This window comes from Ascidiella aspersa, chromosome 5 (genome assembly GCF_963924565.1).
Source record: "Ascidiella aspersa chromosome 5, kaAscAspe10.2, whole genome shotgun sequence".
Taxonomy (NCBI): Eukaryota; Metazoa; Chordata; class Ascidiacea; order Phlebobranchia; family Ascidiidae; genus Ascidiella; species Ascidiella aspersa.
In genome coordinates this window covers 16,495,686-16,522,059 of record NC_139451.1, presented here as the reverse complement: position 1 = coordinate 16,522,059, position 26,374 = coordinate 16,495,686, and the positions used below count along the sequence as shown (strand labels likewise).

General features: G+C 37.1%; 1 protein-coding gene across 2 annotated transcripts in view; it reads right to left on the bottom strand.

The window, feature by feature from the left end:
• LOC146145120 (uncharacterized) overlaps positions 1 to 26,374 on the bottom strand; it is a 71,507-nt gene that overhangs the window by 4,709 nt on the left and 40,424 nt on the right. For both annotated transcript variants that reach the window (XM_083389605.1, XM_083389606.1), the window contains exons 28-46: positions 25,664 to 25,773; positions 25,337 to 25,438; positions 22,977 to 23,162; positions 20,293 to 20,513; positions 19,754 to 20,005; positions 19,497 to 19,644; positions 19,073 to 19,234; positions 15,693 to 15,756; positions 15,449 to 15,580; positions 15,054 to 15,193; positions 13,102 to 13,199; positions 7,129 to 7,260; positions 6,651 to 6,862; positions 5,044 to 5,417; positions 3,569 to 3,664; positions 2,625 to 2,764; positions 2,464 to 2,529; positions 1,662 to 1,723; positions 1,402 to 1,510 (exon numbers count right to left, since the gene is read on the bottom strand). In XM_083389605.1, coding sequence (XP_083245731.1) covers positions 1,402 to 1,510; positions 1,662 to 1,723; positions 2,464 to 2,529; positions 2,625 to 2,764; positions 3,569 to 3,664; positions 5,044 to 5,417; positions 6,651 to 6,862; positions 7,129 to 7,260; positions 13,102 to 13,199; positions 15,054 to 15,193; positions 15,449 to 15,580; positions 15,693 to 15,756; positions 19,073 to 19,234; positions 19,497 to 19,644; positions 19,754 to 20,005; positions 20,293 to 20,513; positions 22,977 to 23,162; positions 25,337 to 25,438; positions 25,664 to 25,773 — 2,806 coding nt within the window. The remainder of the gene's footprint in view (positions 1 to 1,401; positions 1,511 to 1,661; positions 1,724 to 2,463; positions 2,530 to 2,624; positions 2,765 to 3,568; positions 3,665 to 5,043; positions 5,418 to 6,650; positions 6,863 to 7,128; positions 7,261 to 13,101; positions 13,200 to 15,053; positions 15,194 to 15,448; positions 15,581 to 15,692; positions 15,757 to 19,072; positions 19,235 to 19,496; positions 19,645 to 19,753; positions 20,006 to 20,292; positions 20,514 to 22,976; positions 23,163 to 25,336; positions 25,439 to 25,663; positions 25,774 to 26,374) is intronic.

Sequence of the window (26,374 nt, the reverse complement as noted above, 5' to 3'; positions counted from 1 at the left end):
AAACTGCTGAACAGGTATTACTTGAAAACTAAGAAAAAAAATGTTAGACCACCCTATATATTTGTTTATGTTGTTGATGATTTGTTATGACGGGCAACTGAATTCAAGAACATAGTGATTATAAACATTGAGCAATTATTCTCCTTTGGAAAGGTTGATGAACATTGTTTTAAGTATATTGAACTTGAGTTATTAGTGTGAACCAGTAAAAGTATGTACCTACAATACAGGAAATTCCAATTTCGGATAAATGAAAGCAACAGGATACATGTGAATTCGATACCTCAGAAATAAAAGCCCTTCGTAAATTAATTAAGATTAATGCAACGCCTCTCGATCTCTCGCGCATATTGCTCCGTCTCTCCATAGCAACATAAACATCCGTCAGATGGACAAAGCAAGTCCAAAATAATTACAAATTATATTTGTGAGGTAATAAAAACGGAGGTGAATTCGGTGAAAAAGTTTGGGCACTTTTTTGTTGGATATTTTTGTCACTTTGTGCACTTTTTTTCAGCTTGTGCGCAAAATTTGGGCCACCTGCGGACATTTAGCTGCTGAAACCTTAGCAATGCCAGATAAACTGAATGCAGCAATCTTTCCTAGTTCACTATGGAATGAAATCATGTACTAGGATCAATTACATGAAAGCTTGCCAATAAAAGGTGTCACAGACAACCACTCTCTGTTTTGTTTTGTGTATTCTAGAAAAAAATGTTGGCATCAAAGTTTAAGAATATACATCAGTTAACTAAAGGAAATCACTTAAATAACATTTGTTAAGGTGTCTAAATATTTAAGTTTCGTATGTTTCACTATCTCTCATGTTGTTTGATTAATGTGTTGGGCACATGTAATTTTAATCTTAGTTTGACCTTCACTTTGTGTTTGTACTTTGAGCAGTAAGGGTATAGCCTTTGTGCTAGAGCTTTGTTGTCTTTTATCTCAGTTGCAGTTGCTTACAGTACTAATCCTTATATTATTATTATTATTATTATTAAACTTTCGTAATTATACCGCTTCTGTATGTTTATGATTAACCTGGATTAACACACATTACTTGGTGTGGTCATATAAGCGGTAATGTAATACATTGCTTACACAAGGAAGGAATCAATTTATATCTATTAAAAATGCACTTCTACAAGTAAAAATTTCACAATATATTTAACCCAAAGCTACTTATAGATCTCTCAAGCTCTTATACATTTAACATTTACCGTTCCCTTATGTGTTTTAAAATTTCCTATACTACTTTTGTAACTTTTTAGCATTTAAAAAGGATGAGTTAAAATCAAAAAGATGAGTTATTGTCTTCAATGTGCGATATGATCAATAACAATTTTTATATTGTTAAATAACTTGCAATTTGAAACGATAACGATGAAAAACACAACTCACTGTATGGGAGTTTTTTCCTTTGTTTTTTATTGGAATTTTAAGTATGCACGACTTGCCGACCGGGGTCTTCTCAAAACTGTAGGTGTTCTCTGAGATGTAAATGTCGTCCCTAAAAAAATTGTGTTTAGAATATAGGGTGAAATACTGTTTAGTTTTAGAAACCATGAAAATACGTGATTCACTTTATTGGCAGTGAGGACTTAAATGAACATTGCACATCCTTATGCATGTTGGCAAAAGCATATTAAAATCCTCCTCACTTGTTTGACTTGTGTTTTCCTTTGGTGTTCATGGTCGGTCGTTGATTTTGCACATTAATGCACTGTAAAGCACAAAAACAACTGCAATTCTATACTCAAACAAAAATTCAGATCATTAAGCGCTGAAAGAGTGTTATTAATTTCATATGAAGTTTACATTTTTTTGTCGCATTGACACGTTATTAGTGGGGCAATCGTTTTTTGACTTGTCAAAAAAGTCAAAATTTACACGATAGGTCAAAATTTGTCAAAATTGAATAAAATCAACATAAAGCGTTTAAAAAAACAGGCAATCATACTATATTTTCAAATAAAACATTGTCAAAAAAATGTTTAATATTTTCCTTATTGCTTACACTGTAATATAGTTATATTTTGTTGCAGGAAAAGATTTTGAATTTGCCAATTCAAGTACAAGTTGCTACGTCAAGTGTTGATTAATTTCCACTTATTCAGCTGGCAAGTGCCTTATCAAAAAATTTGTTGCTGTTTTCAGATCAAATGCAATACTCATATTTTAATCTGCCAAAAAATATCAAATATTAAAGTAAATGCCGAATATTAAAGGGTATTATGTACGCTTGTTCAACAACAAACCTGAATTGGTTAAAGGCACTAAAAAAACAGCAAATATTTTTTTAATTTCAAACTGGATTGTGTAAGTGTAGGTTTTTAATAACTATCCAGTTGTTCTAGTACTGAATTGTACCGCAACTCTTACAAGCCTGTACATTTTAATTTTGAGTTGTTTAGTATCTACTGGTTAAGAACTGCTGTTTTAGTGTATATTAACATATATTACCTGTCCCTGAAGGGAAATCTTGACTTGCCGGAGCGTTAGAGCTGTCGTGTCCGATACTTCGTTATACTGCGCACAAAAAAAGACAGACCTTACGTTTTTTTTAAATTTAAGTAGTCTAAAACATCTTTAGCACAACTGCTAGTTTGGGAAGTCTACTATACCTCAATTTCCCAGTACTGAGTGTAAAGCCCAGAGCTCATCGGATTAAATGTTATATCGACTAGGATGCGAGCACCTGGCTCCAGTTGTCCAGATGTTTGCGAGAATATGAAGGCGGCGTAAGTCGATCGGAACACATCACCTATTAAATTATCCTGCTTTAGGTAATTAATAACCATTTATGTCACTAGAGCAGGGGCCATCAGGACAGTACCTGCGGGCCATATAGGAGGCACCTGTAGGCGTTTTATAGAAACAGCACAAACTTAACACCAGTGAGCTCAAGTGTCCCTACAATTACATAGATGCATATCATCAGTCGTTATAATTAATAAAATTAACAGATAAACAAAGGAAAAAGAGCAAATTTGTTTTTAAGAAGTCTATATCAAACTAGATGCCTGAACTAGAGCCTTATTTGCCACTGGTTTGTGAAACAACTTCAAGCATGAAGTGTTATGAATGAACCACATCAGTGGTTCTCAACCTTTTTAGCATACGGACCGGTAAAATTTAAAAACAAGTTTTGCGGACCAGTGGACCTTTAAAAATCGAAATCAACCCAAAATTTATTAGCGCAACAGTATGCAACTAAAACACTTCTTAGCTTTCACATACAACTGGTCTTGAAGTTTAAGACTTAAACGAGTTGTAGCCTACTTTTAAACAGTTGGCCAAAACACTTGCAGCATTGCAACTAACGTACAATGAAGTCCAAAGTAGACCATTAACTCTATATGTTACGTCACAATGCTGCAAATTAAGGAGCTGGCGAAGTTCTAAATTTGATGGATAAGCCTTCAACATCTTGAATTTTGCAATTGAGAGATAAAGTTGTAATATATTTGGCAGACCGGCAGGAGTGTTGACGCGGGCCGGCACCGGTGCACCACATAATCTAAACAGTATCATAGTTACACAAAACTAAGAGCTGATATGTAATCACCTGATGAGTCGGTGTTTTTCACAAACGGGGGGGAGAATGACGTTATACACCACTTGATGTCAAGTTTCAACATGTTTCGAAACTCTAGCTGTGATTCTAAATAATAAAAAAAATACAAATTGTCATGCTGCTGACATCCTCCGAACGTGGTTCACTTAAATTACAAGCTGGAAACCTTTTCAATTCAGAAGGCAAAGCCAAACTTAGAAAAGTTTGGGCAGGCCATAATCCCAGGGGCCGCGGGCCACACGTTGCTCGTGGCCCGCAAAGCACTGTTGAATTATTTCAATGTGTAGGTCTACCGTTAAAGGTTTAATCAAAAAAATCCAAATGACCAACGACAGCAAGCATACTGCAATTGTTTGCTGGTTATTGTTATATTTTCCAGGTTATACAATTAAATAAACCAGTTTCATATCTATTCAGCCAAGAGGTAATATACCTACTATGGCATGTTGCACTTCACTGTGTGACTCTAATTTCGGCAAACAAGTTTTATTAACTTGGATTATAACACACCTTTATTTTTTTATTGAAAATTTCTCCCAGTTCAAAAAAAATTTCTTTCAATTTTAGGAACTTCTTTCTCGCTTTTAATCTGATTTAATCTGATTGTTAGAGTAAGATAAGCAGACATGTGCAACTCCAGTCCCAGCATACCACATATGTATTTTCTTATGTCACAAAAAATTAACTATTTGCTACTTCATTTACTTCTTAATAATCTTGTTTATCGCCTAAATATGGAAAGGTTGATACATTCCTTTGACGAACACATCATTTAAGTTTAGGGGCGCGACCAAAAAACCGAAGAATTAAAGCCAAAAATGCTTGTCATCAAAAGGCTGGCAAGATTATTCCAGCCTGCATTGCATGTTTGCTGTCTGCGCCAATATTTAACACGGACAAAAAGTAAAAGGTCTTTTTTGCTTCATGTTTGGCGGACTTATCGAAGTGTTGCCTGCTATAGCCGTAAGTTCGCCTTTCCTTTTTTTCTATTTCTGAAGTTTTATGGTTCTAAAAATAAAAATAAACATTAAAAAATATCAATTTTATCGACACCACTGTGGGTCGCGACCCGAACTTTGATAGGATTGGTGACGAAAAACGGGGGAATTCCTTAAGTTCGCCTTTCCTTTTTTTCTATTTCTGAAGTTTTATGGTTCTAAAAATAAAAAAAAAACATTAAAAAATATCAATTTTATCAACACCACTGTGGGTCGCGACCCGAACTGTGATAGGATTGGTTTATAGTACAGAATGGCTTTACGCAAGTTGTTTAACAACGGAAAAGTTAGATGTTCGTGATTAGCATCGTTTTCAAAACGACAAATTGACATCAGCGGAACAACGCCTTTGGGACAATTTAAACTTCGGGCCAGCATTGAGCCTAAAAACTGGTAACTACCCCTATTTAACCTGGGCAACGCCAAGTATTTAGTCTTAAATTAATTGATGATTATAGTCTTACGAACTTGAACTTTTTCCAGAAACAACGTCGTGAAAGTCGACGACAGTGTTCTTTACAATTAAGCCGCCTTGACGATGGTCAGCCAAAGAAGCATCTCCTGAACACCTTTGTAAATCCCTTTTCCAATTGCCGGATGGTGACACTAGAGAAGTGGGTTTAGGTGTTGTCACGACATTCCATTCGCCCGTCGTGTTTTTGGCACTTGCCAATGATATCACAGGTGGCGAATCCTCGATCTGCAGTCGAATGGTTCGTGATGTCCCGGCACGGTTTGGCCCTGTTCCGGTTGCCACCAAAATAGCCTGTCCGGTCCAAGGCAGCAGTTGAGGCCTGGATGTCAGTGATGGATTGGCGGACACAAGAAGAACGAACACTGATCTGAAAAAGAAGAAGGCTAGAAATACACATCGGACAAGAAAAACAAGATTAAACTTAAAGTGGAGGGTATTTACCACGTTGGATAACAAGCAACGGTATAAATAAAATACAGGAGAAAATAACGTGAAAGTGTTATTAAAAAATTTTAGATCAGGTCTGCGCAACAGACGGCTCGCAGTCCGCTTGCGGTCTAGGATGTCATGCTATTTTTCGGTTTACTAAATTACTTCTATTTTTATCAGAACGGATTGGCTTGTGTATTGCACGATCACAATAATTGCTCTATTAATTGGCGAAAAACTAACATAGCGCATAGGTTAGTCATGTGTAAAAGAATTGGAAGTGACTGCATGCCTATATAATTTAGTGACAAATTAAGGGGTTAGCAAACTTTTCAGCCAGTGAGAACTAGTTTAATAAATAGTTGCTTAGAATATATTAACCTTTGAAGAATTTTTTCCACTCCAAAGTACGCGGAGTAGTCTGTTGTGGGCCACAACACAGCGAGTTTGTAAAAACACGACCACGAACAGAAACAGATCACGGAGGGCAACCTAGCTGTACCCCAAAACTATTGTTTGCTAACTTTTACTATGTCAGTAGTATGGTTTTAGTTTTTATCCATTTTTAATACGCTTTTGTCCGTTTTAGGAAATCTATCAAGCCCACAGGTGCTGTGCGTACTATTGCACTAATAAACCTTTAAAGTCCAATTTCTGTTTTACTCGTTATTTTGAGCAATATGCAAAATGAAAAACTCTTTTATGTGCCGAACGCCCGAATTCCGCAAAACTTTTTTTGCTTGTTGCAGCCCGGTTTTGAGAAGTGCAAGACTGCTATACATTATTAAAAGTAGGTTACAGATCGTTTAAGTCTTAAATTTTAGGACCAGTTGTATGTGAAAAACTTTAATAGAACCACGTATGTGAAAAACTTTAATAGAACCACGTATGTGAAAAACTTTAATAGAACCACGTATAACACGTGTGATATCAAAGATACAGCAGCAAATTGCTCATTGAATTTAAGTTTCCATTTTTTGCTTGTAAGTTGCATACTTTTGTCATATTTGCATTTTGGGTTGATTTTGTTTTTTTAAGGTCCACCGGTTCCGCAAAATTTGTTTTGAAATTTTACCAGCCCGAAAGATAAAAAAGGTTGAGAACCACTGGTGCAAGCAATGTAAATGTCGCTCGTATTAATGTTATCATATGTAACAATTGCTTCTCTTACTCAGGTTCGACATGACCTTGGTTCGGTGTGATTGTTAGATAATGAGCAGGCCACACAACATCGAACACGAGCGAACACAGAGACCTGTTGACGATCTTTACACGACTAGCTTCAGGTAAAATACCGCTTTTGGCAGGAGGAGCTGTCAGAGTCAAGTGGCTGGGAACTACGTCCCAGTCGGCGTTAAATGGATTCTTCTGTGGAGATTGGCTCTGTGGTTGGGAAATACAAATTATGGGGGAATTAGAAATTTCTATCGAAGGGCAAAAATACAACAGATTGCCATAAAAAATGCTCCACTTGAGAATCTTAAGTGCACGAGCAATACGAACCTCCATGTTAATAGACTCAAGTCTGCAATGCTAAGTTTAATAATCGCAAGTTCGCAACAATGCCAAATTGAAGACGGCACTTATAGAAGTGGCAAGATGTTAATGGGGGATTTTGTTTAAAATAGTTTGAAAAAACAAACAGTTACCAACTGGTTTTCTTTAAATTGTGGATAGCTAATGTCGCGTTCCGGCTCCTTGCTCCTATCATCGCAAAATGGTTTAGCACGTTCGTGATGCGACAAAGATAGCAAATCATGACTTTGTTCCTTGGGTATGATCTTAATCAAGAAAGTGCAAGTTGAATTTAGTTTTAAGGGTCACCAAGTAACATAGTTCCTAAAATAAGGTTGTTAATAGTATATAACGACAAATTTGTCAGATGCAAAACCAAGCAAAACAATACGGGGTTGCGGTTGTTTTTGTTAGGCTCTAGCATAATTGCTGGCGTGCAACAGCTCGAGGGTGATCTAATTAATGTCACACTCGAGTTACCACACTAAAGATGACGAAGCGAACAATTGCGTTTTTCTAGCGCACGTTATTATCGTTGTTACTCTTGTGTACATTTTTTTATAATCGCTTTGTTCCCGCTGCAGCATTTTATCAAGCGCTTGCAGGTAAACCAAAAACGCTGGTATAGACAAATGATTTGGAAATGGCTTTCAGAGCAGCTAAAGTTGCGTTGGCTAATGCGACCCTACTTAATCACCATCAACAGCATGCTAAAACGGCTTTAACCGTCGACGCTTCGGAAACTTTAATCGGTGGAGTACTCGAGCAGTTCATTGATGGCGTATGGCGATTATTGGCGTTTTTTAGTAAACAATTAGGACCACCAGAAGTTAAATACAGCGATTTCGACCGTGAGCTGTTAGCTTTGCATTTAGCTATAAGACATTTTCGGCATTTTCTTGAAGGCCGTATCTTCACCGCGTACAAGGATCACAAACCTTTTGCATTTGCAAAGATTTCAGGTCCATGGCCCAGTTGTCAACAACGCCATCTTACCGCTATAGCAGAGCTAAAGACCGACGTTCAACACATCAAAGGAAAGTACAACCATGTTGCAGATACAATTTCTCGTGCTACAATCAGCATTGTGTATAGCCACTGTCGACTTGGACTACAGCGAGCTTGCGAAGGCGCAACAGGTGAACAGGTACATGAAATTCAGGTTTATCGAATCGCAGTTTCCAACCAAAAACTGGAGGATGTCGCCATAGGGCCAAATGGCACAACGCTTCTTTGCGACACCTCAATGGGCAACCGACGACAAACAGTGCACCTTCAGGAGGCTATTCGAGCGTTTACCCCGGTTCCTATGTTACGCCATTCCATCTACCGGACATCCATACCTCGAGGTTTTGAAGATTCGCACTATGTTTTTGTACGCAAAGACTCGCACCGCCCTCCACTAACGCCTCCCTACGATGGGCATTCAGGGTAATCAAATACGGTTCCAAGGCATGCAAACTGGACATCGGCGGAAATGGACAGCTAGTGTCGGTCGATCGCCTTAAACCAGCGCACTTGGACATGAAGCATCCGGTTAACCGCCCCGATGAGGACGACCTCCCAACAAAGCAACAACAGTTCGGCCTCCAGCAACGCAAACACCGCGAACGGTTACGCACGCACCGGCTGGACAGCGGGTTGAGGTACCGGCAACTTCGGCCCGATCGGCTTACGCGCCCAACAGGCCCCATCGATAAGTTCGGAAGCCGGCGCGATACTGTTATTGTTGTCATTTTTCGCCTTGTTCGTCATTTTTTTTCGCTTCTGGGGGGAGCTGTGTGGCGACTCTATGCACGCAGTCTCCCCCAGCATAATTGCTGACAGCTCGAGGATGACCTAATTAATGTCACACTCGAGTTTCCACACTGCAGATGACGAAGCGTACATTGGACTTTTTCTTGCGTACGTTTTCATCCTTGTTACTCGTGTACAACATGTTATACACACTTCAGTGAGCGCTTCGTACAAGCGTCATCGCTACAATGAGATATTTTTCGGGGCTATATTTTAAAGAGTGGTTTGTAAAAGTAATTGGATCATCATAAATAGGATTATTTACCAGGTTAATCCTTGTAATATTATATTGAATTTTAATTTTAGAGTATATATAAGTTGTACTTTTCCATGACTTGCTTGTGCAAGCAAAAAATAGCGATGAGCTGAAAATTTTTTTTCTTCACCTACGACTTTACAGGTGGATGCAAAGGGGTAGTTAGCCAAGGGATACATTTTCTGTAATGTTTTTTTTTTGTAAAGACCATGCAAAAATCATTTGTTTCAGTCTTATCAACCCCGCCCCGTAAAAATCTCCTTTATTAAACAAATACCTACCCCAAAACTTTTCCTTTACCTGTTTCTGCTAGCAAAAACAGATATGGGTCGAAAATGTCCAGCCTTTTCACCATAACTTTACTGATGCGAAAAAGGGGGAGCAGTTTGCTAACGAATACAATTGAAGCAACGGTCTCAAGGTAAAAACTAAGCAAAAATACGTATAAGAAACGGTATAAATATGTAACAAAATAATACTGTTTTTAGCGCTTATTGGAACACAAAGCTACTACACTACTACGAAATTGAGAAACGAGTCCGGTTTACGAGATATTGCTCGGCATGGGTATACTATACGGCTTAGTGCGCTTATACGACGCACCGCACTTATTTTACGATTTTTGTTTCCTAATTTAAGGCCCCTAAGGGGAACACTACAAAATATGTCCAAGCATTCAAAATTAAAATAATCCTTCTTTAAAAAAATAATTGTGTCCCCTCTAAAAAAATCTAGATATCTCCCAATACCCGCCGGATAATATCCACTTAAACTCTTTTTACCCACCACACACAAAAAAGAAACTAAACCTCAGTAACCCCACATCCGGGAAAAATATCTCATAACATCCGCTGGAAAAAAATTCTATGTTAAAAAAATTTGCTTAACATCTCTTTCAACCAAAAATGAAACGTATAAAGTATTACTAGCACCCTCCCCTGCATTATACGATGGGTTAACTTTATTATATGGCCTTGCCTCTTTATTTATTACCGCGCATTAAATTCAACTGCAAAAAGGTAATTGTGGAATGTTCAAAAAATAAATTTGAAAATTAGACTTTATGTATATAAAGCGTATATACTGTGTCGTATTACATCAATATCAGGGGCGTATCGAGAAATCCAAAAAGGGGGGGTCCCGAATTTTCAACTTCGGGAATTCCACGTTTTTCCGTCTGACGTTAATGACGTCATAAAATAGTGACAGATATGACGTCATAAAACAGCGATTGTAATGACGTCATAAATAATAAAAATCGTCAGAAACAGCCAATTAACGTCCAGCAAAAGCAAACTTTTAGACGCCAAATACACTGTCACACGTGCGTCGCCGACACTCCTGCCAGGCGCCAGCTGCGAAACCGCTTAGTGTGCAATCGTTAACTTCAGGAAAAAAACGAAAACAAGTCCGTGAAATATATGTGATCGATTATGGTAAATCCATTTACGGGACTACGCTAAATTAAAAGCACGTCTTTCGCCACCTGCAATACTAAACGAAGATCGCTTTTCCCCGGTGTTATTTGATTCTAGTTCAGTGTTTTTAACCTTTTCAACTGAGTGCACACCTGGCGAGCTATGCGAGCGCGAATTTTTGGGGGGAAAAACGGCATTTTGAAAAATTTCTTGTAAGTTTTAATTGCATTGCCGAAAATAAAAGTAAAAGAAATGTTGAAAAATATATGTCCAATATTTTTGAATACGTTTTCCGTTTGTCCGCGACGCACTTGGCAGCCTTCCACGGCGCAACAGTAGAGAAGCGCTAATCTATTTCAATAGACAGCACGAAAATGTAAAAAGATCATTCGAAAATTTTTCGCACTGAAGTAGTTAAAATAGTCAAAAAGTATTTGAAATGGACTCGTGTGTAGTTTGTCAAAGAAGCAGCGGGCCCGATGAATTACAGAGACCGCTTGATTGATGTTATTAATTGTCGAACACACACTTGTTGATCAGCCAACCCGAACGAATAACGAAATGCGAAAGAGAAAAAATATCCTGCGTTTACGGTCGACCAAACAAGAAACGAAAAAAGTGTTTTGCGTTTGATTTTGGTTTCTCATTAGCAAGACGTGTGACCCAATTACACTGAGAAAAAACACGTAGCTTCGGACGGGGAGGTAAACCCTGACAAAAACGAACAAAAAACGTTAATGTCACTTCCGAAAAATGGGGGGGGGGGCCGAACCCCCAATAAGGGCTTCACAGGCTTTAGGTTTACCAACAGTAAGTTGATTTATGCTTAGTAGGAACGACATACAAAACAGTTGCTAACAGAGAGGTCTTCATTATCATCAGATTTCGTATTTAAATTTGCGGCGATAAAATATGTTATATTGTAATGGGCAATAATAAAGCGCGCAGTGTGATGTCAGCCAGTTGCTTCTTGCCTCGGCTGAACAATAGCAAGCGAAAAAGAACGAATTCTGTATTGAAGTTTTCCTACCTCTACATAGGAGTCGCACAAAACATGGTAAAAAGTGTAAGATACTATACTTTAAATTATTGTTGATTTTCTTTAATAACATAATTAAAAGTTAGAACCTGACTACCTCCCAAAGCTCAAATAAGGTACATTGTCATGACGCGTCAAAGGAAGATGAATATAGCAGTAACGGGGTTCGTAGTGGGTCACAGCAAAGGCTAACGAGAAGTTTACAAAGTCAGGCAGTTTGAGAGAACTACTAAACAAAATCAATGCATGTCGCAAAAACTTTTTTTTTTCAAAAAAAATTAACGACATTTAAAAATCTAACATAAAAATTATAGCCTTTAAAAGACCTAAAATTGCAAGTTTCTTTTATAATTTAAAAATAGAGCTGTATAAATGCTATGGTCAACACAATCAAAAACTTGCAAACTGTTTCTTTAACCACACTTATTTAACACAAAACCTAAAAAGCTTCTTCCGAGGCATGACGTATTATCGTTTAGGTCTAGAGTTATTTGGCCAGCCATAGTTATCCTAACCTTTACGAAAAAAATTGGGAGAACCCTGGTGTAAATAAACCAAATTAATTACAGAAAATTTTGCGTTTGTTTCGTTAGTCTAAAAGGTTCTGGTTTACCCTATAACAGTCCGGTATTTTACTTCAGAAATAAGAAACTCTCAGAACGCTTCGTGAAACACAGATCATGTTTAAATCGAAGTAAATCCGTTTGTCGCTAATGGCCAGGAAATTGCTGAGGTTCTACAAACATCAATCATGTTGTGCTCTATAACAGGGGATCTTATACTTTCTTGCCATGAGCCCACATTTAAAAAAAAATTATGTGATCCGTTAACTATGACGCAATAAATACACATACAAGATATAAACAATTATATATTTTTTAAGTAGTTGTATTACGTGGGTTTCTAAAACGAACTAATATATCTTTAGCCCACGAAAACACTATCATCCAAGAAATGCACCACAGCTACCGATAGGAGAAAAACTAAAAAAAAAGTGTCTTTTTCATCCAGTTAATTTGAGAGTAGTTAATTTAGGTAGGTGGTTGTATTGAAATATTGAGATGTACATATTTTTAGAAAATAGCTAAATTGTTTTGCCATAAGAATGGATTAAAAAAACTTTGTATATTGACAATGGTAGGAAAAATTTTACGATTACAACTATATGTGAAATTTATGGTGTCTTCTAGCTTCTTGTTTTTGAAATGAAGTCCCAGTCCTTGGGTAATAAATTTGCATACCAGGGGTTATTGACCATCACAAACACACCGAGAACAGAAACGTACAGACTCTGTTTTATTCCAGGAACTATGAAGGACATGGATTCGATTGGTATATCCAAACAACGCTTTCCCAAATTTAAACCACCCATCCAAAAATGTGAAACAGAGGGTTTAAAAGCAATTACACTTTATGAAACGCTCAAATGCAAGGCCTTATACCAAAACGGAAACAAATTCGTCATAAAAATACTTATTTGCAAGCAAAATCTGAAGATAAAATTGATGGGGTATCTTAAAACTCGTAAACATCCATAGGTCATTAATATTACAAAAAAACACGCTCCTAACTCTTCAAAAAATGATGTAATCCTCACCTCCAAGACAGAACAGCGAATGTTATTGTAAAATATTTGCACATCAAAGGAATGGGGCTCATGTTCAGATAGGTCGTCTTTAGGTAACGTGTCCGTATCTAAAATATAACAGGAAACAATATATTTTAAGATAAAATGTTGATAATAAATTAGGGCCAGTAAAAGCCACAAGGCATTGAAGTCGTATTTTTTCGTCGGACAGAAAGTAGTAAAACTGATAATACTGAAAGAACTGGGTTGTTGGTTGACGGGCTTTATAAAAAAATTATTAAGTCATGGGAGTCATATTTTCGGTTTTACATCATAAAATGCGGTTTTACATCATAAAAATCAATTTGTTCATGTCGACTTTGAAATTTATTATTTTTTGAATGTGGGAGGCAGTGAGACTGGGAGTTTTCAGGCTTTATCAAATTAAGCATTGCAAACAACATTTTAATTGTTTTCCGTGTCCTAGCAGAGCGTGATGTCAATTTGCATTGTGGCAGCTTCTTAACACATTAATTTGCAACACACTACTATGCGGTCCCTTGATATTATAAACACATGTAAGATTGCCCTTATTAGTCAGTCAGATCAGAGTCTTAGCTCTTAACAGATTTTTTTAGGCAATTTATGCGTCTCTAACATTCTGCGCAAAATTGTTGATGCCAACTACTTCAGCATCTGTGGAGCGATCATTTTCCGTTTTTAATTAATGCAACGCCTAAAAAAATGTTTGAAATTATACATGAAATTGTAGTTCAATGCGTTTTGATTAATAGCATTAGATATTTATATTTTTGCAGTAATTGAAAGTGAAGCAAGTGTTTCGTTCGTATATGTTATTATTCAAAAACAGGGGCGCATCCAGAAAATCAAAAAGAAGGGTCCCGAATTTTTAACTTAGGGAATTACCCTATTTTCTGTCTATCGTTAATGAATAATGACGTCATAAGATAGTGACGGGTATGAAGTCATAAAATAGTGATTTGTTATGACGTCATAAATATAATCAGACACAACAAATTTACGTCCAGCAAAACCGAACCTTTAAGACGCAAAGCAAACACGTGCGTCGAAACCGCTTAGTGTGCTATCTTAAGTTCAGGCGAAAAACTAAACCAAGATGGTGAAGTATGTGTGTGATTGATTTTGGTAGAATCATGTTTAGACTATTAGCAGCGGATTTTCCCCAAATTACAAGCACGTATTTCGCCACCTGCAGTGCTAAACTACGACAGGTTTTCCCGGGTGTTATTATGCCACGATTAGCGCAACATCTGCGCCGAGTAGTGTGCCACTGCCAAGTCAGCTAAATTACAAGCTGCGGTTGAGGGAAAATTAGTTGCGTCAATTGCACACTAAACACGTGGTCTTAGGATATGCTTATAGAGAAAAATTTTGTGGTAACTATCATTGCTTAAAAAGGCGACTTTGAAAGCCTCAGTTAACAACCTTTTAAAATAATATGCTGCAGTTAAAAAAATGCCGTTGTTACACCAACTTTAGATATTAGCGCGAACAGCGAGGAACACTAGCTGCGTCTAACTCGACGTTTTTAGCGATAAAAAGTCCTTATAGTTGTTATAAGTAAATAACGTTTTGTGTAATTTTTTTTAATTTTGTATCGGTATGTAACATGGCCTGGACTGGCGAACACCGTGCATTCATTGTGGAAGATTTCATTAGAAATTGAGAATCTGTGACTCGAGGGCGCCATCTACGGGATGTAATCTTGAAAACATAACTGCAAATGGTTACTTTTAACTTTGAAATAAAACAATAAATGTGTTGACTGCTTATAAATTTTGTCTCTTTTTCCTAAATGGAAATGTGGTAAGTTTTTCTGTCGCACCCTGTATTTACTCATTTAATAATTTCAAATGCAAAATACAAATCCTTATTATTTTTATGCCATTTTATGTTTAGTTGATAAAACGAATATATTTCTCCAAATTTCCTAAACATACCTTCTCCGGAAAAAGTTACATCGAATTTAATCATCCTAAGATAGGCGTTAGATTGTGGAACGTAGCGGTTAACAAGCGCAGCCAAAGATTGTTTGGCCAAAGTGATTCTAAGCATCTGCCTCGCCAGTTCGTCACCGCTCCTGTGTATTATATCAAAATTAAGTAGTAATCCTTAATAATATACTTATGCGAGCCGGATATCCGTCTAAATCCAGCTCGTTGAAACAATATACTTTGTACACGCCCAATATTATGGAAATTCTAAGTTAATGAACAAAAAAAAAATATCTAACCAATGAAATTTTAAATTTCAAGCCAAAACATTAATAAAATACTGATATAACTTCGTGAAGCTCTTCTTGTAACTTCGTGAAGGAAGGTCAAAAAACAATTACCAGAGGCATACAAATGCACTTTTTTTTAGTTGGTGAGCACGGATGGTAACAGTTGTGGCTCCGCGTTCTTGCACAACAAACTGCGATGGGTGACAAACGACAGCGGACAAAAGTTGTTGGCAAGATGAATCCCTTTTGAAGCAAAATTACAACCATAGTGAATATTTTTTTACAAAGAAAGTGGCTAAACAGTAACATGACATTTCTTACTCAAAACAAACCCAATTGAACAACAAGAAATTACCTGTATACGACGATTTTGACAAATGCCGATCGAATACCATTGTTCCTTACAGTAAAACTCTGTTCTACACAATATCAGAAAAAGTTAAAACTCACACTGAAATAAAAAAATAAACTGTAATTTAGCGCATAAAAACGATTGACTAGTTTAGGCATTGTTTGTGACGTTTTTCCTTTTTCAACATTAATATATTTAAACCGTTCATGCAAGTCAGGGGTGGCCAACACCTCGATCTCCACATATTAGCTGGTCGATCGCGTCCATTATCTGTCGGATTTCTAAAAAGACGTATCCAGGGGGTGGGGGTTTCGGCCTTTTTGTTAAGCGGTGCTGAGATGTTTCTCGCTGTTTGCTGTCCGCGTTAATATCAGGTGTTGGTGTAAGACAGGGTCGGCAACCTACGGCCCGCGGGCCGGTGTATTTTATCGGGTCCGCTGCCTCTTAACTATACACGAGTCTATTTCATGTACTTTTCGACTATTTTAACTACGTAAGTGTGAAAAATTGATTTTTCTACGTTCGTTTTGTTTACATTTAAATGCTGTCTTTTAAACTAGATCAGCGCTTCTTTACCATTGCGCCGTGGAGGGCTGCCAAGTATGTCGCGGACAAACGGAAAACGTATTCAAAAATATTGGGCATATATTTTTATTTTTGTTATCTTTTAGTTTCGGCAATATACTGAAACTTGCAATAAATTTAAAAGAAATGCCGTTATACCAAAAAAATCGCGCTCGCTTCGCTTGCCAGCTGTGCCCTCACTTAAAAAGGTTAAAAACACTGAATTAGATTAACTATTGAAGTGGCGCTTTTTATGTTGTGTTAGTTAGACGAATAACACCCGGGAAAACGATTTTCGTTTAGTATTGCAGATGGCGAAAGACGTGCTTGTAATTTAGCGTAGTCCCGTACATGGATCTACCAAAATCAATCACATATATTTCACGGTCTTGTTTTCGATTTACTCCTGAAGTTAACGATTGCACACTACGCGGTTTCGCAGCTGGCGCCTGGCAGAAGTGTCAACGCACGTGCACGCTTTGCGCCTAAAGGTTCGCTTTTGCTGGATGTTAATCGGTTGTTTCTTTTGATTTTTTCATTATTTATGACGTCATATTTGTCACTATTTTATGGCGTCATTAACGTCGACGGAAAAACGGGGAATTCCCCAAGGTGAAAATTCGGGACCCCCTTTTTTAAATTTCTGGATACGCCCCTGGTAATAACCGTTACATTTGGAGAGGTAGCTTATGTTTTATAGTAGCTAATGCTACGAAAGTACCGACCGATACTGATGGTACGGTGATAATGCAGGAAGGTGAGGAAAGAAAATGCAAAAAACTAAATTTGAAAAAATATCTACCCGTTTGTTACCAACTTAAGACTATCACTTTGTAGGTTTGGCTATTTTATATTTACTGTTGTTAAGATTTTTTTACTCAAGCTTGTATTATGCCGAAGCGAAAGAACGATACTGCATCTGTAAAAAATGGTTTCATCCCAATTGAGCACAATGGAGTTATTTTACAGTATGTCGTTGTGTTCTGCAAGAAAACATTGTCCAATGCGTCCAGCAGAAGAGTACAGACACTGTGAAGGCACCTTATGAAGTCGCTTTCTTGGTAAATAAACACATGAAAGCGCATACGAGTGTATAGGTTCTTGTTATTCCAGCGGCTTAGGTCTTGGCCAGGCGGGAATTGGAGAGTAGGTGATAAAGTTAGAGAATGTTTCTCTCTCCTACAACACTGTAAAACGCCGTGTCGAGAAGTCAGTTAATATCGCCAGCAAAGTAATTGCAGGAGTAAGAGTTTCAAAGTTTGGATTTGCAATACAGCTTGATGAATCTACCGATGTTTAATAACTGATGTCAATTACTTCCCAAAAACGGAAATCATTTTGGGCCATAAAGTGGTCACTACAACAAAAGGAAAATCTATTTTTAATATTCTGGATAACTTCACTAAGAAAAATGAATTGGAATGGGAAAAACTTGTCGGATGCACGACAGATGGGGCTCCATCTATGTTTGGCCAAACGTCTGGGTTTCAAACTCATGTTAAACGTCACAACTGTTCATTGCTTTATACATATGCTTGCCCTTTGTCGTTTTTTCTGCAAAGTTGCTAATATGCTTGAACAGAGTTGTCAAAATTATAAATGTTGCTGTAAAACGTCGGCTTTAAATACTCGATTGTTGAAGGTGCTCTGTGAAGATCCGGCTTAGACCACACTTGTCTCCCCTATTACATAAAAGTGCGCAGACTCTCCCGAGGGAACACAACAAAGTGTCTTTTTTAAAAGAGGGATAAACTACTTTTATTTTTCAAAGAGAGATATAACGACTTTAAAAAAAAATGGACGGGAAATCATCGGCTGATTGGTACACCTGTCAGACACTTTCGAAGCTTTTAAGCATTTAAAACTGTCATTTCTCATTATTTAGTGCTGAATTGTCACATTATTTCCATATGTAGTTAGTTGTAACTATATCACTGATCCTTTCTTAGTTCATCTATCCGATTTACATGTTTGGACCGGGGAGCAAGAGAAGTTGTTTGATATTCAAGAGGACCAAACAGCAAAGACAAACCACCAAGGAATGTTCATAAATAAACTTCTGGCTCAGTATGGCCTCTTCATATTCAACGCTAGCTTCCCACGATGTTCCACAGCTACTGATTTTTCTTCCACGTGGGAATAGGGTTTTTGGCCATTATTAACATCAAGTCACAAAATCAAAACCTACTAGGTGCGCCCGGAAACAACTTTTAATGCGCTGTTAGCATATTTACACCGCGCATTGATCAATTGGTGGACGGTAAACAAAAACAAAATCTTATGAAATTTAGTTGTGGAGCTTTAGTGTTATTTTTGTAGGCCGATATTATTCTTCTGAATAAAATATGATTAGATCAAATTAGTTGTTCTGCAAAAAAATGGTACAAGTGGCAGTACAGAGCGTCAAAGTGTTTCTATATCGTAAAAAGGTGGGAACCCCTGCATTACAGCAAACTGTCGTACATGTGCGCAATATTGAAATGACCGATAGTTGTGTCTGGGCAAGGCGTATTAGCGTATTATGATGTAACAAATTGGACTTCGTCGCTGAATTGGAATGTAGGCTACGAGCAGTCGTTTAACGAAATAATAAGTAAATGGAGGACATTCTTAACACGTTATTTTTCATGCAAAATGAAGTCTACTGAAAATATTTAATAAGTCGGAACTGGAAATCGAATTTTGTTTACAATACAAGAGTCAAATAAAAAAGTTGCCAAACTGGTCGATCGTGGAGCCTCAAAATATATTTCAGTCGATCGCAAACAGAAGTTGGCCACACCTGATATAAGTCAAAAAATATATTTTTTAATGTTTACCGGAAGATAAGTCGTTCATCAGCGATTTAAAATACTTAGTTTCGCTCTGATTGTGCAAAACCGACACTTTTCCATCAGTTTCTTGTAGACCCTCAATTTGCAACCGACTGGAGCCACCGTACCCACTCAAAGGAATCGTGTATTTTGTAGCTGGCAAATCATCTGCAAAAAGATAAATAAAGAAAAAACAAAACACGCGCTCCTAAAAGTTTACTATAAAATTCGTAATTAATTTTTTGCGCCTAGGTAAACAAACCAAGCAAACTAAATCTAAAATGCAATTTAGATTTTCATATTGAACACTTGTAACTGGTTTATATTTTTACCTTGTCGGCGATTCTCATGAAAAACCTAATTTACAAGTATTAGGGTAGATTTGGAAAAAAAATACAGCAGTTTTCAAAACTTCATTATCAGCGCCTACCGACTGGAGTTTTTAATTCAAGCTTAGCGTGGACGATATTTCTTCGTGTAGGCGCAAATGAAATGTTAATGGCACGATCTTCACCAGGTTTAATCATCATTTCGCAGCGTGACGTCAGCTCGTCACAACCACTTTCCGCGGTCACAATCTGCCAAATTAAAAAATACAACACTAAATGAACCAACCAACGAATTCGGTCGGTTACAACTTAAGGCCGACTTGTTATATTCGATTGTTCTTTACTTGTATATTCTCACCTGAAAACTGTTCGAGTGGTCACTTTTAATCGAAGCACGAAAAGCAAATTCTTCTTTGCAAGGCCCGCACCTTAGCGAAAGTTTTTGTCTAGCTGACTCGCCGATTGGTATCCCTCCCCAACGCAGACGAGTTTTGTTGGTGAGGAGGCTAGTAGGAGACTTGGAAACGTCACCTGGTGTCATTGGAACAGGAATTTTTTCAACAACCGTTGCCGAGACCTTGACTTCAAATTGGGGTCCAGAAGGTAAAATCTAGACAATTAAGAATAGAAAATAACATGAACAAAATCGTCACATCCTAAACTTGATATAAGTCAAAAGTGTACACAACACAATTTTTATGTGCTACCGAATCTTATGGTTTTTGATTGAGGCAAGTGCGGCGATCAGCTAAGAATAAAATATATTATACACATATCAAACATAACAATTTTAAACTGTGCACCACTCGTATTTCTATCTTTTAGTGGTGTACCATTTTAGAATTAGACAAAACAAGGTCTGATTTAAGCAATCAAAATAACCAATGCAGACCGTACGTTCATCAAAACAAGCGCGGTCAGTGGCTCGGTAGGTGACGTCATCGGTGATGACGTGTCTGGAGCAAATTCGATGGTAATTTCAATATCGCCTTCTGGGGGAAGTGTAGCGAAGTTTGGACGAACCGAAAACAAGTTTGAAGTGGATTGAACAAAAAATTCAACTTCCACTGCGATGTTTCCGACGTTCTTTACAGGAAAGACTTCTTGTTGCACAGACCCTGTATATATTAAACACAGTAGCTTTAATAAAATGAGTGGACGAAATTAAAAACCTCCAAACTCACTAATTTTGGTAACAGATGAGATCACAGCATAGCTTCCACAGTATATAAAACACTAAGCCAGCAATCAGACGTTTTATAAATTTTTGAACGAATCTTAATACTCGAGCCCTGGATGGCGGTCGAGTCATGGCGCAACCCGTCAATATGAATATAAAAATTTTAATATTATTTTTGATAAAAGTCGGATTGCTGGATAAGATATGTCGCATTAAGTAATGTGTGAAAACGTTGACTGAAAATCTTCAATAATACTCAAGTTATGGGACTTTTGCTCTTTAGCCCATTTATAATTTACAATGTTTACAAATTTTTGCACAAATACTAATCCCTTATCCCATCAACCTACGTAAGTCACTTTTGGCACGGTTAAATTTTATGGTTGAATATGACTAAATATCACAAATATAAATATTAATATTTTTTAAATAAAACTGCTTGCTGGCAAAAAGTCTAATCGATTTCGAGGTGCGTGCTTGCTGTAATTGGGCCTTGGAATCTCTGGGAGGAAAATGCAATGGCAGAAAGAGCTGCCTCAGAACTTAACATATTTTTAATAAAATGATGATGAATTGGAGCAAATGCCGGACCGAATGGACATAACGTTTGAAACGGACTAAGTATATGAAGCATATGCCGCTATTTTGCAAAGAAAAATATAAAGAACTAGTTTTCATACAAAATAAACAAGATCCTCCTGACAAATCTGGCCGTCCAATCATACGTAAAATTTGTAATTTGAGTAAGATTGAGCACCTACAATGTCCTACATGTTCACATAAAGATAATGTTAGATGCACAGCAGAAGTTGTGGAAAAGATACAGATGGAGATAAATGTGAAGAAGTGGAGAATATACTGGAAAATAAGTTGTCGTTTAAAGAAATAATTTTATTTGTTGGTCTTCATGGTCCACCAATTTAGACACCGTTTGGACTAAAACTGTGTGTGAAAATGCGTGCTTATTGTGAGTATTTATCTAAATATATTGAATACACCTATTGTTGCACTTTCTTGGATCAACAATGTAATTGAAAATATGGTATTGACTTTACAATAAACTGAAACTATAGTTTATGGTATAGTCACATGGTAGATAAAGCGCTACTCCTGCATATTCGCCATGGACCTGGGCTATATCAGCTAAGAATTCACTTGTGAACAGCAGTGGCTTTAGTCCTAGTCAAATTGTATATTTTTTAACAGATGGCATGTCTAATTTAAAATAAGTTTATATTTCGACCTGGTGTGCACTTTATTGAAGCTCAAGTTTGGAGAATCATGCTTGGTGTGTAGTTGTCGTTACTGCTTGGCTTAAAACTCTCACTTGCCAACACTTGCGAGAAAAAACTGCGAGAAACTTTTTCAATATACTAGGGCGGGTCGCAAAATCACCACCTGCCTCATATGTATTTTGATAGATAGACATCTAAAACCGTTGTATTGGTGTGAAGAAACCTCGGGTGTGCAAAGTGCACACAGTGCAACAGAAAAAAACTTATTTGCTTGAGCTTTTCAGAATTAGTAGAATTAATGTTAGAAACACCGTGGAAGGCATAACTAGAAGATGTACAATAACTTTGGTTTCTTTCAAAACTTTCCAAAACATCCAAAACAATTCTTTCAAAAAAGATTGCCAAGCATTACATTTTATTAAAAAAATAATACCAAATTAAACCTAATAAAGGTACATTTTACTTGGGGTGAAAGTTTTGACCACTTTGCAAAGTGCATATGCGTATTGGTGCAAGTTATGAGCACCAAACAGTGCAGGAACATTTCGCATGCGAGACAATACGTCTGACTGCAGTATACAATCCACTTTGTGTACCTTTTGTTCTTTACTATGACTACCAATATTGTTTTCATTAAATTACTATTCTACAAAGTTGACAAAAAGTTGAGCTAATAATTTGGTGCTACTATAGTGATTAAAAAGCTTGTCATTTTAAAGAGGTTATACTTTTTTGGGTACACTATGCACGGATCTGTAATGTAGCTTAATAATAAATTTCAAAGCCAAAAAGGTCGAGTAGATCGACAGCATCTTGATTAAGACGTTTCGATACGAACTTGTATCATCTTCAGTTAGTGTGACTGATGATACAAGTTCGTATCGAAACGTCTTAATCAAGATGCTGTCGATCTACTCGACCTTTTTGGCTTTGAAATTTATTATTATACTTTTTTGTATTGACATATTTACAGGTGCCGTTTTTCAGAAGAAATTCAGTTTTAAATAGCGGCTAACGGGATGAAAATGAGGTTCACAGGATGAAAAAGGTTGAGAACCACTGACAATCGTCTAGAGGCGAGTGTAAATTTTACTTCAATATCAACCCTGTATATCTGTATTGGACATGGTTTAATTACTAAATTACAATGATGCAGAACAATACACCTTTTGCCGTTGTAAAGTTTATGTCGAGTCGACTTCGTGGTGCGTGCAACTTTCCAATTCCGAGTATACAACGTGCAGCAACCGAGTCGAGAGCTTCTACACTAGGTAAGCTTTTTCCATCTCGCTCCTTATATGAAGCGTCCATGACGGCTTCAATACGAGCCTCAAAACGTTCCGGATTATCATCTGCAAAAACAAGGGAGATATTTATCTGTCCATAGTAAGTCTCCGCAATTATTCTAAAATAAAAGTTTTGGATTATTTTATTTTATTTTCAATTGTTATTAACAATCTTTCCCAAAACCAAAAAAGTCACAAAGTAGTATACCTTAACCATATAGCATCTCATGTCAACATGGAACAGAGTATAAGAACTATTTTGTGCTAAGTTTTAACTTATGTCTTAAAACTCTCAGAACTAAGCAAGCTTTGTTCATCTGTCACGAGCACAACAATGTGCCAATTATTACGCTTTAAGTTTGGCTTCTCAGTCGCACAGAAACACGAGTTCACCTCACAACTTTTAATGCGAAATGCCCTGCTTTTAAATTAGATTAGAATTAAAATTAGTGCTTTTCGGTTTTCCAAATTAGATTAAAATTAGAATTGGCGAATTCTTTAGAACTACATTTAATTATTCACAATTAATATAGTTTAAACCGCAATTTATTCTCAAAAAAATGTGAATTGTAAATATTGGTGGGCTAATTTTTATACGTTTTTCTACCCTAGGTTTTTCACAGTACAAAAGTAGGTTAGAAGTGCTTTTTGGCGAATGAGTATTATTCAAATCCTTGTTTCGACTCGGACTAAAAATTCCGTTGGACCAAATATCAGTTTTGTTCTAATTTGAATTATATTAGATAGAACTAAACTTACAGCACACAAGCAATTCACAAATTAGGTTAGAATTAGAATTAGATGCATTTTTCTCTAATTCATTAAATTAGAAAACTAGAATTTTCTTCGGCAGTAAACATCACTCCCATTTTGAGCATTGTGACGTAGTACGAACGGTTAGTTGTTGTAAACAACAAGTTTAACGATTGTCTGTCTAAAGGACTAAAGGACAAAGTCAGAACCATTCAGGTGTATTCTGAAGTTTCGTATTTGCCCAAACAATGGCAAGACACTGCTTTTCGGTGGGAAAATACGGAGCTCAGTTTAACTTCTTCCTAGCATAGCTAACAGGAAAGGACGGTCAATGGTGTTCTTTTCTTCATCGGCACAGCACCCATAGTCATCGCTCATCAGCACAGCGTCCCTAGTCTGTCAATCACATCAATTCGCAATATACCTGTTTACTGATGTCCGGCAAATAAAGTATAGGGTCGTTTAACAGACTACCTTTCTTGAAACAGATAGCGGCGTCTTATGTATCTCCCCACTTTACCACATTCAAATGGCCTTTCTTTGTCAGGCAGAAGCAACTACTGCATACTGTGGAATGAAATCCCGGTTGTATCAAGTGAGCCAAATAAACTTCCTTCTTATAGTTGATGGTCGCTGTGTCATTTTAATCTTTTGAACGTTGTCATCCTGAAGTCCGATAACGTACTGGTTAATGTTGTGTCCCGGGAAACGACGTTACTGTACCAACCACGCAATTCGGTGGCTTAACACCGACACCTGCGTCACAAAGTCCATGGGAATAAGTCTTAGAGGAGCCCTGTTCTCTTTCCACATCTTGGAATGGACACTGATATCATCAATATACCTTTCCACGTTAAAAACATTAAATATGGGAGAGGCATATGTGAATCAGAGCGCCTAAATATGTTCTTATTCAACCGCAGCATTTTGTCCATGTACTACTTGAAACAGTCGCGTAACTTGAACGGAACACCGTAAGGCTTGGAAGGAACTGGTCGTTCGTCGATTACCTTTACTTCATATTGTCAGGTACGTCGTTGAACACTGTGCTACAATTCTTAGTCAGTGCAGCTACGTCTGCTACCTCGGCACCCGTAAAGTTTTTGCCGAAACTCACGTCTTGCAATGTCTCTTTCTCGAAATATGAACACAACTCTAGCAAATCGTCGTTAGTAACAATACGAGAGCCTTATAGCCTTTTTCAGACTGACCTTGCCTATACCCAGAAGTATATATCAGTTTTTGCTTACTAAGTCGCACAAAAAACATACGCGTTTACCTCACAAATTTTAATTTTAATTGCCTTGCGCAGTAAACATCACGCCACTTTTTTTCGAATTATGACGTATTCCGAACGGTTTGGTTAGTTGTAAACAAAAATAAGTAATGAAAAAACAACAACAGTAAACCACTAATTTGCGACATCATCCAACTGTAAGTACACCAAAAAAAACATTTAAAATATAAAATATGAAGCTGAAGCTTACCAGATGCAGGGCGGCGAGTTGCAGCGTTTAAATGCAGCCACACTGTAAGAGGCTGATTGGTTACTGCCAATAGTATTCGCAAGACAGATGCGGCACCTGTTTCTTCAAGCAGCCAAATAAATGCAACAATAACAGATACCGTTTTTGTAAATATATTGCATACAAAATGTGCCTTAACACCTCAAGGTGCCAAACTTGCAGCACACAGAAGGCAAAATTTGCTCTTAAAAAAGGTTAATAAATACATTTTACGTTGAAAAACTAACATATCCGCCTAACTTGTGTTTTCCAAAATCTATAGTGGAACTGCATAGATTATATAATTACCTGGATGGAGCGGAGCGGAAGACAAAGAAAGAAAGAAACGGTGTTGGGAAGAAGAGGAAGAGTAAACAGCAATTCGAACTGGAGTTTCAACTTTACTTCGGTTTAATATCCTGAAACAAAATTCAATCAAATACATAACACCTCAGTTATCCTAGTTATCGTATTAGTCATTCACATGTTGTCTTGATAACGCGTTAAACGACCACCAAAATAGCGAAGTATGCTGCTTACAGAAACAAACATTTTCGTATTTAAATCAAAATTTTCAATATTTTAAAAAAACAGTATATAATTTTAACATACCAACAGGAGATACCTGACATACACCATTACACCAGGCTCTGTTTAACGAAAAATTATAATATAATTTTGATAAATTTTCGCGCAGCCGTGACAGCGCTTAATCAATCAAAAGTAGGCAATTAAAATACATAGGGCACAAGGCGATAAAATGAAGGAAGTCTAACATTTTTACAGGGACATGCTCCCAAAGAAAGGGTAACTGGAGGTCTGCAGTGGATGAAGCACGGTTGAGCCAAAGCTTGTTGTCACCATTGTAAAACAATTTGTCGTTAAACAGTTTCACCTTATTTTACGATTTAAAAACAGACAAATACGGTAATGGACTAAGATTGACAAATATTAAAAGGAAGGTTGAAGATGATTACTTCCATATATTCATATAAAAGTTCATTGCTAGTTTTGATATTT